Source organism: Heterodontus francisci, chromosome 24 (assembly GCF_036365525.1).
Source record: "Heterodontus francisci isolate sHetFra1 chromosome 24, sHetFra1.hap1, whole genome shotgun sequence".
Lineage (NCBI taxonomy): Eukaryota > Metazoa > Chordata > Chondrichthyes > Heterodontiformes > Heterodontidae > Heterodontus > Heterodontus francisci.
The window spans coordinates 49,275,187-49,287,189 of record NC_090394.1 but is presented as its reverse complement, the minus strand read 5'-3'; the positions used below and the strand labels follow the sequence as shown (position 1 = coordinate 49,287,189).

The 12,003-nt window shown below is 45.9% G+C and overlaps 1 protein-coding gene across 2 annotated transcripts in view; it reads right to left on the bottom strand.

Annotated features, from left to right (window-relative positions):
* abat (4-aminobutyrate aminotransferase) overlaps nucleotides 1-12,003 on the bottom strand; it is a 276,368-nt gene that overhangs the window by 91,561 nt on the left and 172,804 nt on the right. For both annotated transcript variants that reach the window (XM_068056126.1, XM_068056125.1), the window contains exon 5: nucleotides 295-412. In XM_068056126.1, the coding sequence (XP_067912227.1) occupies nucleotides 295-412 (118 nt within the window). The remainder of the gene's footprint in view (nucleotides 1-294; nucleotides 413-12,003) is intronic.

The window sequence follows — 12,003 nt, the reverse complement described above, 5'->3', positions numbered from 1 at the left end:
TATTTTCAATTCCTGGAGGACGATCCAGGAGTGTTGGCAACCATAATCTAGAGTGGTGTTATAAAGGATGGAAGGAGGATATATGGAAAATTCAACACTTGGTGCAGGTAAATCATAGGTTTAGTTCCCTGATAAGATACACCAGATAAAGAACTTTGTACATTTATAATCTCCATGAACAATAATGTTTATGCTGAAAAATACTCATTGAAGAAATGGACTGTAGGATAACTGTCAGGTTTTAAAATATCTCTTCTGAGGAGTGTAGCTCCCAGTATAACATGTAGCCCTTACCAATAGGGATGGAAGAGATCTGGGTGTAAAGGTCAAGCATCCTGTTGCCATCAACGTCCACCAAGTAGTTACCCCGGCTCTCCTCATAGTCACAAAAGAAGTTAACTGCATCTATGTTCTGAGGAGGAAAGCAGGAAAACTAAATTTAGTGCAGTTATAGAGTAATATGTTTCTACAAATGGCAAAGGTGCTATTCAATGGCTGCAGTTTAGTACAGGACCCACAACAACACCAGAGCCACAAAATTCAGATGACAGCAGCCAAAGAAAATTTAGGTGCATCTAGCAAAGCTTTCCAAGCATATGTAGAGATACAGCACATTATATAACACACAAATGATTGCTAGCTTTTCAGTGCAGAACTGCCAATTCTCTAGCCTTTTCACCAAGACATTTCTGCAACTACTGATTTGTTCGACCACACCTTCACCTTCGATGCCCTAGTCCTCATTAAAACCATTACTCTCTCTTATTCTGGCCATTCCCCCTGTACGGCGCTCATCTCCACTCCCTTAAGTCGAAGGGACGCAGACTTGAATGGATATGGCGGACAACCGGTTTAACCATTCATCACCGGATCTGGCTGGACCTCAAAAGCACTATCAGGTCCTGTTCTCATTAGCAAAAACTGCTTACTATTCCAGGTTCATTCTGGAATGCAAAGGTAACCCCTGGCTTCTTTTCTCTACTGCAAACTGTCTTCTTAAACCCCTTTCCCCTGTCTCCTTCAGCCCCATTTTCAACAAGTGCAAGGAGCTCATGGACTTCTTTGTCACCAAGTCTGAGACCATCCAAACAGCTACCCCTGCCACTTTCCTTCCTTTCCCTAGCCCATTGGGCCAAAATTCCACTAAGGCTCCCCCCCAGCTCTCACCCTGAACTTGCATGTTTCTCTAGTTTCTCTTCCATCTCCCCTCATGCCCTATCATCTTGTCCCAATATCCATCTCCTGCTCCCTCAACCCTTATCCCGCTGAACTGCTGACCATCCAACTTCCCTTCCTGGTGCCCACATTAGCTAATATTGTTAACGGTTCTCTTTCCACAGGTATTGTCCCCCTCTCTTTCAAATCTGCCATCATCGCCCCTCTCCTCAAAAAACCAACCCATGATATATAATGCCCCTGTGAAGCACCTTGGCTGTTTTATTACATTAAAGAAGCTATATAAATGCAAGCTGTTGTTACTGATGGTGTGACGTTTCACCTGTGTACTGTGGGAGACTGACTGCAGTCTGAATGATAATTATTTATTCCTCAACGGCAGTGAATAATATATCATTTATATTAGTGTTTCAACATTGAGTGAGTTTAGTAAGCATTTTGACTGTGGAAAGAGGACTAAAGTTGTTCATCAGTCTGGGCCAAACACAGTTAGGCAAAACCTATCTCCGAAATGTTCACCTGTGTGGAGTTTTAAAATTTACTTCTAACTTTTCTAACTATAAATTTCTATTCCGTGTCCTGTAGGATTCTTGGATACCAAAGGTTAAGAGCCAAAAATTTTGCATTTACATTATGGTCCCTGGTGAGGGAATGCATACTGTTAACATTGCTAAAGAATTCCAAAACACCTGTGACAAAAGATAAACAATTTTATAAGCAAACCATAACTTCTATCTGCTTGCTGCAAGCTTTCTCTGACACCTGGGACAGTATATCACATGAGTGATCTGCATGAAGGGCTTGGGCACTTAGTATACTCATGGGATGTGAAAAAGGCAGCCATAGTATACAGTACCATCAGTGTTAGCTATTTACACAGTTGCTACAGCATCACTGCAGCGAGTATTGCAGTGAAACTCTACCTTGAATAATTCTCTGTTCTGCCTTATTAATACAGCATGAGGCCTCCTCGCAGCATGTAACTTAATTTTTTCAAAATTATCCTCAAAATCATTGAGGATAAAACCAGATGCTCCTAGAAGTGCTGATGCAGCTCCTCTCACATCCCTTTTATTAGAATTACTTCATAAATTGTACTGGTTTCTGCTGTGCAGAATGGACCTGATTTATATTGAGGGATGGATCTGCCAATAAGGGGCAACTGCACCATTTCTCATTTGTTGTGACTGTGACTTGAACACACAAATCTCATTCAGACAATGCTGCAGTATTACAGGGGGAACCAATTACCATACAGGTAAGCAGAAGTCTTTTTATTTTTCATTGCCCTATTGCTGCAGCAGGCTCTGGAAGTGGTTGGGGAAGACATTCTGAGCAGGGAGAACACAAATTAATGGCGCGACAGGACAGAGAGTGTGCCCCTAGGTTCTCTGATGCAGCATTGGAGGCCTTGGTGCCAGAGTTGGAGACTTGTCCTCTATCCACAGGGGGCCAGGAGGCCCTCCAGACAATATTTGAGAAGCAATGGGAGCAGAAAGACATTGCAGTCAATGTAAGGAGTGTAGCCCAGAGGTCATGGAGACAATGCCATAAGAAGTTTAATGACCTCACACCGTCAAGGTCAGTGAGTTCATCTTCAAATGCCAGCTGAACCTCTAGCCTCAGACACTGCTCAATTCACCACCACTTTTACCAACATTCTCTATCAATCATGACTCATAATTCATATTCATTGCTTCACTTGATCCTCACACACTTACCACTGCTCTCAGCCTCACATCCACATTTCACAGCTTGCCCACACTGCCAGCTATTCACCCATGGCAGGTACATCACCCAAACAGATTGCAACACACTCACTGACACTTCCCTCTCTCTCTAGTAGGTCAAAGTGGTTCATAACTAGAGGCAGCAGCACCTAAGCAGCGGGCGACAGGCAAGGCTGCATGTCCTTACCCTCATGGATGAAATGGATGCTCTCTATCATTGCAGCGGACATGATTGAGGCCATGGTCAGCGGCGGTGCTGAAAGCATCAAAGATGACAGTCTGCTCATACCTAATCCTCCTTCTCACATCCTACTTTCCCCTCATCCCACAATCTCTTCTGATTCAATTCACAAGATGCAGATGGTGTAAGCATGCACCTCACATTTCCAACACGCCACCTTCCCTCACCACAACAGGGGCCTTGTGGCCTTCTCATTTCAAATACCCAAGACCTGCCACCTGGTCAGGCAGTGGTGGAACAGCAAGAAGACAGTGATGAAGAAGAAACAATATCACTCGCTCTCACACTCACAGCTATAAACTCAGATACTGACACTGCTTGCTTAGTGGTGGGATTTGCACGCGATGAGACACCGAGTATGAGTGGCTAGCAGCCAGAGCAGAGGCCGAGGGTCATGCAGGTGCCAGCTGGCTGGAAGGCAAGGTTGCACATGAGTTCTGCTGCAGAGGACTCAGATGAGAGCTTCGAGGCCTACAGGAAAATGCTGATGGCTTTGCAAAATGAAATGCTTGGTGCATTGGGAGGCCTGCCAGAAAACCTGCATTCACTCAAGAAGCATGAAGCAATCTGGCACCAACTTGGCACAGCATTTTTTGCAGAGCTTGGACCCCACTCATTGCAACATGGAAATGGTGGCCAACTCCATGAGAACACTTGCAAACCCAAACACGATGCAGTGTCTGATGGCCAATGTTTCAACTTCCATTTCAGCACATGCAGAAGCCATGCAATGTCTGGGTGCTACAGTAGAAGCTCAGACTGAAGTCATGCTAGCTCAGCATGCTACCATCATAGCTATGGATACCAGTGTGCTAAGGGGCTTGCAGTGTGTCATAGCAGTCCAGCAATTTGTCCTCCATCATGCTGGGATTGCTGAGGTGCCACCCTGTGGTACTAACAGTGGCTCCAAGGAGCATGAACCTGCTGTCTTCTCTCAGGATGACAGCATTTATCTTCCCACTACTGCCACTCTGCCAGTGCCATTGCTGTTGCCTGTAAGCCTGCCAGCTCAGACTGCTGCTGCAAATGTCAGACCTTCTAAGGCCAGAGCTGTTTGAGGTTATTCTGCAAGGTCACCTACAGTATCCCAACCAAAAGTTGGCAGCCTTCCAACAGTCATGCTGTAGCCACTGGGGTAGCACTGCATTCAAGCACAAGGACAGGCAAAGGCACATGGAACACCAAGCATAAGGGAATGCACAAGGATGATTAGTTGACTTTTGAATGGAATATTGGACGGTCTAGTTATGAAGTTGGTTTGGAACGACTGTTCTGTGGTGCATTTTTATCAGCATTGTGTGCTGTGATAGTAACAGAGGGAAGTTAAAGTGTAGGACTGTTGGTAAATGGTGAATTCGGGTTGCCTTCACTGGTATCGCAGTCAGATAAGTCGATCATGGACAGCCAGGCCAGAAAGATGTGTTGGTTACCTCCTCCCTTCCTCCTCTTCTTGCTCTTCTTCCTGCTCTGCTTACTGTATAGCTGGTGGCAAGGGCTGAGCCCTCGTGATGGCAGGGTTGTGTAGCGTGCAGCAGACCACAATAAACCTTGAGATGCAAACTGCAAGTACTGCAGGGCTCCTCCAGAGTGGTCCAGGCAGCGGAAATGTTGCTTAAGAACTCCAATGGTCTGCTCGATTACATTTTGTATGGCAGAATGGCTTTCATCATATGCAAGCTGTCCATGTGTGCGTGTGCTGCACAATGGATCATAAATCAGCTGGTCAGCGGATAGTTCTTGTCGTCCAATAGCCATCCTCATCATGGTGATTCAAGAGCAGGTGGTACAGCGGACTGGAACAGAATGAAGGCATCATGACTGCCGCCAGGATACCGAGCATGGACCTGCATAATGCGCTAAGTATGGTTGCACATCAGCTGGATATTGAGGGAGTGGAATCCCTTCAAGTTGCAATAATTTCACAATTTACATCCGACGCCTGCAATGCCACCCTGCCACACGGGGAAGTCTGCAATCCTGGTGAAGCTGTATGCTTGCTCCATCTGCTTCTCTCTGGCAGGAAAGAATGAAATGTATTCAGCTCTCTGCACAAAGAGCCTCAGTGACCTCCCTTACATATACAGTGGACAGCAACCTGGGAGATGTTGCAATATCGCTTGCTCCAATCTGGAAGGAGTCCAATGCATACCAGTTCATGATTGGGTCACCTTCAAGTTACTGACTGTCTTTGCCCTGCTCTGAGACTGCAGGTCTTGCTGCAACAGGTGGCAGATTTTTGGGGAATGCCTCCCTAGTGAAGCAGACACTTCTGAAACACTTTTACTTGCTCAGTTGAGGGAGGATAATTGCTTCCTGAAGACGAAGGGCAGATAGGGCGTTCTGCCATGAGCCTTTTTCCCCCTCCTTCTTCTTTGAGCAGCTTGTCCCCCTATGTGTCACCTCTGCCCATTCTGCCTAACCTGTTGCAGGCCAAGGAGGATTCAAACTACTGCACCCATGTCTGGGAGCAAGTGGCCAAAGCAAAACCCTTGAACTCAGAACCAAGGCCTTCAGCATACGTTACAACGTTCCCTGTAAGATGTCAGCATCTTTAATTAGCAGTACAAACCACCAGACCCTTCTACAAACTCAGCAAGAGCCAGTAGAAATCAAACAGCAACTTATTTGATGATCCCTTTAATCGATGATCGTTCCTGCTACAAAATGCAAGTTTAGCTGCGTAAAGTTAAGAGGAGGCATTACCTGGAACATTCAGGTTGAAAATGGCACGGCTGGTGTCAGCACAACATTATAAGCTTACTGATGTTCCAATCTGCCAACTCTGTATACCACTGGCGTACACTTACTGCATGTGTGCTAACACCCTTACCAAAATGGCATTTGGTGCGACCAGCACCAGAAGCACATGCACCACGAGCACCGTGGATGCCATTTTGGACCGGAAATGGCACACTTAGCCCCAAAAGTACCCTTAGCCCCAAAAGTACAGGCGCTTTGCGACTGAATTTTGCTGCCTTTCTATATGACCTATTTTCATACCCATTAGGGCAATAACCCACTGAGCCACTAAAGAAACTTTAGGCCAAATAATTTGTATAGATTTGGAGCCAAAGGTTGGCCCGTAATCAGAATGCACCAATAACATTGATTAATTGCTAAAGAAAATAAGCATTTTCTGCTCAAGTTACACGAGCTCTCCAGCATAACTTGAAAGGATGGAAGCAGGATCTTTTATTTATTTTATTTAGAGATACAGCACTGAAACAGGCCCTCTGGCCCACTGAGTCTGTGCTGACCAACAACCACCCATTTATACTAACCCTACAGTAATCCCATATTCCCTGCCACCTACCTACACTGGGGGCAATTTACAATGGCCAATTTACCTATCACCTGCAAGTCTTTGGCTGTGGGAGGAAACCGGAGCACCCGGCGAAAACCCACACAGTCACAGGGAGAACTTGCAAACTCCACACAGGCAGTACCCAGAATCGAACCCGGGTCCCTGGAGTTGTGAGGCTGCGGTGCTAACCACTGCGCCACTGTGCCGCCCTGAATCATCTTTCCCGTATCACTTCCAGGATTTCCTACTGCGAGTGATGGGGGAATGCATGTGTGTCCATATATGGCCAGGCATATTGTATCACTGTTTAAAAGACAGAAATACGTCCTCTGACATGCGTTCCCTCATTTGCACCAAATAAATGCTTGACCTAGATTCCAGCTTTGCTATGGATCACCAAAGGGGCAAAAAAGCATACACACGCAGCTGCTCATTTAAATAGCTGGGGAGGACCACCCTCCCCCCCCACCCCGATGACTTGGAGGGGGCAGGCTGTCCGTCCCCGGCAATGGTGTCAGCTGCCTGTGCACAGGCACTGATGCCATTTTCAAAGGGCGCCGAGCCCTGCCGTTCAATATAATATTTAAAGATACATTGATTTAAAAAAATTAAATAAACTTATCTTTCCCCTCTCCCACTCCCCCAATAACCACAGAATTAATTACTTGCCCTCTCCCACCAAAACACTTATCTTGTCCACCTGACCTTCCCCACAAAGTGCATAAACTTTACACTATAACCCTTCCCACCATGGCCTATACCTGTGATATGACTTTGACTCCACTACCCACTGACCCCACCCCCCAACTCCCACTGCACTGAGAAACTTACCTCCTCCCCCCTCCCCACCAGTGTTCCGCCTCGTTTCCCCGGACAGGGATCCGAAGGCGCAGGAGTGCCAGCCAGCGGCACGAAGATCGCACCAAGACAGATGGCAGGAATTTAATTTAAATTTATTTAAATATGTTAATGGTGGTCCCGTTGCCGAGCAGCGGGGGACTGCCACGATGCCTCGCCACAACCAGCAATATGGGGCCGGGCCCTCCCGGCATCGGGGTGCGTGGTGACCCTCTCCTGGAGGCATTTTACGGCCCCCCCCCCGCCACGACCTCCGACGTCAGGGGGATCTATAAAATTCAGCCCACTGTTTTTTTACCATTTTTGTCAAAATTCAATAGGCAGCAGAGGCCTGTCACAGTCAATCTCTATTCGTTCCCCGAGTGGAAATCAGACAGCTGGCCTAAAAATGCAAATAACCACAACCACAGGAAAACAGTTAGTGTCAGTTTCATCTTTACGGTAGGCTGATGTGCTGCATTGCTGACCAACCCTACTGTGATTCTGTTATACTGGAAAACCCAAATCTTAACCTCCTGCCAGTGAACTTTACATTAAACTAGCACAAAAGCAGACTGAGGCAATGACTATCTCCTGTCATGTAGTTTTTAAATTACTTTTTCAAAATACCTACATGAGTTTTTTTTTAAGCAAAGTCCTTTTGCTATACTGAGGTTTCCCTTTAAGCAGGTTAAATCAAATCAAAATAAAGTACTGTATACATCAGCTGAAGAGCCAGAGGCAACTCCCTGTCTGCAGTTGCTTTGCAGTTTTAATAGTCATTCTGCAACTACTTGTAAATATCATTCTGCAATGTGCCCTCTGTATCTCTGCTCCATTCCCCAACCTGACTGTTAATGGTATATTAATTGTTTAATTATATGCAGGTGGAGGGTGTTAATTGGGGTCTTACTTGAGCACTTATAAGGAGACACTTACTGAGACTGGTGAAGGGTTTTCTGAGTGAGGATCTACATGTTTAGAATCCTTTTACAACGTACAATAAATGTGAAACTGAGTAAAGATAGGCTCCAGCATCATCCTTCCACAACAAGCTTTCTGGAGTTTAACTCTGCCCTCCGTACCTTTCCACTTTCCCTGCTTGCCTTCTATACTTCTGCTCCATTCCTCAGCCTTCCCTCTGCATCTTCCATTCATTCCCTAGCCAGCCCACTGTGCTTCTACTCCATTCCCCAGTTGGGTCTTTGCACCTTGTCCCCAATTCCTCACTTGTTCTCTGCTTCTTTCCCCGACATGTTCTTTCCCTTCATTCTTCAGCCTGTCCTCAGTACTTCTGCCCACAATCTGCCATTTGTTCTGCTGCACCATTCCTCACCCTGGCCTCTCTTCCATTCTGCTGCTTGAGTTGTGCCATTTTGGTCCATTTGTCATCCTTTCCTCTATTCCTCTGCTTCTTTCCCAAGTTCCCTTCCATACTCCTGCCTGCCTCACTTTCAGCCCTTTGCACTTCCACTCTGTTCTCCAGCCTGTGCTCTATTACCAAGACTTGCTCCTTATGTTCCTCTATTCTGGTTCCTGGTTGGTATTTGGGGAAGTAAAGCTTACTGGACTATGCTATGCCGTGTTGTCGAAATCAACATGGGGCACAGAATTGAAGATAGTGGAGATTCCCACCCAATAAAAGAGCGATCGTATAAGTGATACCTAAGAATGGAATTGTATCTGTGTACATGCACCAGTAGTACTTTGCTAAACATTTTATTCATAATTGATGATCCTAAAGCAGTGGCTCATATAGATAAGGAAAACTGTTAAGTGTGGTGAACAAGCTAAAGTCAGGGGAGTAGATTGTTTTTAAGTGTGAAAGATTTAACTGTACAGCTTTACTGCCAAATTTCCAGTTTCAAACCAAGATCTTTTACATATCCATCTAAACTTCTTAAAATTAAATTGGACAAAATATGTCAGACCTTGGAAAGACATAGCAACAGCACTCACACAAGATAAAAAGGCAAGTTATATACAAAAGAATGGCTTAGTTTTTTGAGCACATTGTTCAACAGTGAAAGAGCAGGGACCTAGCAATGACTAGCTTCTTACTATCATTCTTTTGTACGACCTACATACCACAAATGTCCAGAATTTTAAAAAGTGTCAACTTGTACTAGTGCTTACCAACTAATGTTTTAACTTGACATTTCAAATAATCAGACACTTATTTTTACAAATGTTACTTAATGTAAAATGACTAGCTAACCAAAACATGAAAAGTGCTGTCGCTTAATTTTGATGTACTGCCAATTTTTGACAAACAAAGGTACCTTTGTATGATCTAACCATGCCTTTACAAACCTTTTTAATAATGAGAACTGGGATTTAAAACGAGGATTGAACTTTGATCTTTATAAAACAAGTAACTAATTGAATCACAAGACTCATAGCTCAGTAAAGTTTCAGTTAACTGGGTTGCGAAAACCTAAGGCTGAAACTGCAGAATTTTGAAACTTCAGTGCTTCTGCAACTGGTGGTTTATCCCACAATGCCATCTGCTAGCTTAGAATATTCTCTTTGTAAAATTTCCTTTCTTGCTGCATTAAAAACCATCAAATCTAAAAGCCTTATATAAACCTGACCAGCTTCCAGTCTAATAACAGATAAAAAGAAAAACCATGACGCTGCGGAATCCAGCTGAGCTGTGCTCATAATGGCATCTGTGCGGCATGTGCACATATTTGGCAGTATTTAGCGAGGGCATTAACCCAGGTGCACTGAACTCTCTCTTAGCACCTTCTCTTAAACATGTACAGCTGAACATGCATTCAAAAACAGGAAGGACCCCCCCCCTACCCCAACCCACCCAACAACCAATGCTATTTAAAGGGATTAACAACTGCTTTGAGGTTACTTGCTGATTGATTTCTACTGACTCTGTTTGAGTATGTAGAAGGCTGTAAGTTTTCTACTGCTGTTTAAAATTGGGGAAGTCTGCCGGGAATGATGCTGCATGTGGAGAAGGCCTTGTTTTTCGCTGCAAGTGTTCTGATCAAACCACTCACTCCCATTCATGGGCGCGGCAGTTGTCATTCCCCTTGGTCTGCAGAATGATAGGGAGATTGATCAGAAGCAGCACAGAAGAAGACCTGCTTCTCTCTCCACAGATGCTGCCAGACCTGCTGAGTATTTCCAGCATTTTTTGTTTTTATTTCAGAAGAGGACAGGCTGCTTGGAGAGGGAGGAGGTGGGGGGAGAGGGAGGAGGAGGGAGAGGGAGGGGGTGGAGGAGGGAGAGGAAAGGGGATGGAGGAGGAAGGGAGGTGGAGGAGGAAAGGGGGCAAAGGGCTCTCAGCAGGAGGCCTTATCCACCTAGGGTCATCAAGGTGCATTTCTCTTACCTCAAACTCAGCCAGGAACATTGTGTGCACGTTTCTATTTCACAAAGTGGTTGCTCATGATAATCTGCCACCTCCTGCAGGCAGATCTGCAGCCTCAGAGCATGGCAAGGATAGCACTACCAGTGCCTGTGACGGTGATGGCGGTCATAACTTTCTTCACTTCAGGATCCTTCTAGACTGAAGCAGGCGACGTTTCTAACATCTCCCAGTTTGCCAATCATTGCTGCAGAAGGGAGATGACTGGCGATCTTTATACCATGAGAGAGGAGTACATTGTCTTCTCTTTGACCAGAGAGAAGCAGGTGGATCATGCACGTGCTTTGCCAGGATAGTGGGCTTCCCCATGCAGCGTGCTATTGGCTGCACACATGTGGCTTTGCAGGCACAGCATCTAAATGCAGAGATGTACTGCAACCGCAAAGGGTTCTGATCTCTGAATGTGCAGCTGTTGTGTGACCATGCTCAGTACATCACGCAGGTGAATGCCTGATATCCTGGCAACAGTCATGATGCCTTTATTCTGCCCCCGTCCGCTGTACCACCAGCATTTGAGCCATCACATTAAATCACAGCGTGGTTGCTGGGCGACAAGGGCTATCCACTGACTACCTACCTCATGATTTTGTTGTATAACGTAACAACATGTTGCGAGTATACATATAGAATGAGTCATGCTGCCACGTGGACCATTAGGGTGCCCAAGCAATGGTGCCACAGCCTGTGCCATTCTCGAGGAGCCCTGCAGTAATTGCCAGAGCATGCACCTTGATTCATCGTGGTCGGCTGTATCCTGCATAACTACGACAACATGAGGGCACAGCCATTACACCGGGGATTTAAAAAAAAATTTATTCATGAGATGTGGGCGTCGCTGGCCAGGCCAGCATTTATTGCCCATCCCTAATTGCCCTTGAGAAGGTGGTGGTGAGCTGCCTTCTTGAACCGCCGCAGTCCATGTGAGGTAGGTACACCCACAGTGCTGTTAGGAAGGGAGTTCCAGGATTTTGACGCAGCGACAGTGAAGGAACGGCGATATAGTTCCAAGTCAGGATGCTGTGTGGATTGGAGGGGAAGTGGCAGGTGGTGGTGTTCCCATGCATCTGCTGCTCTTGTCCTTCGAGTTGGTAGAGGTTGCGGGTTTGGAATGTGCTAAGGAGCCTTGGTGCGTTGCTGCAGTGCATCTTGTAGATGGTACACACTGCTGCCAATGTGCGTCGGTGGTGGAGGGAGTGAATTTATTTGGATGGGGGCCAATCAAGCGGGCTGCTTTGTCCTGGATGGTGTTGAGCTTCTTGAGTGTTGTTGGAGCTGCACCCATCCAGGCAAGTGGAGAGTATTCCATCACACTCCTGACTTGTGCCTT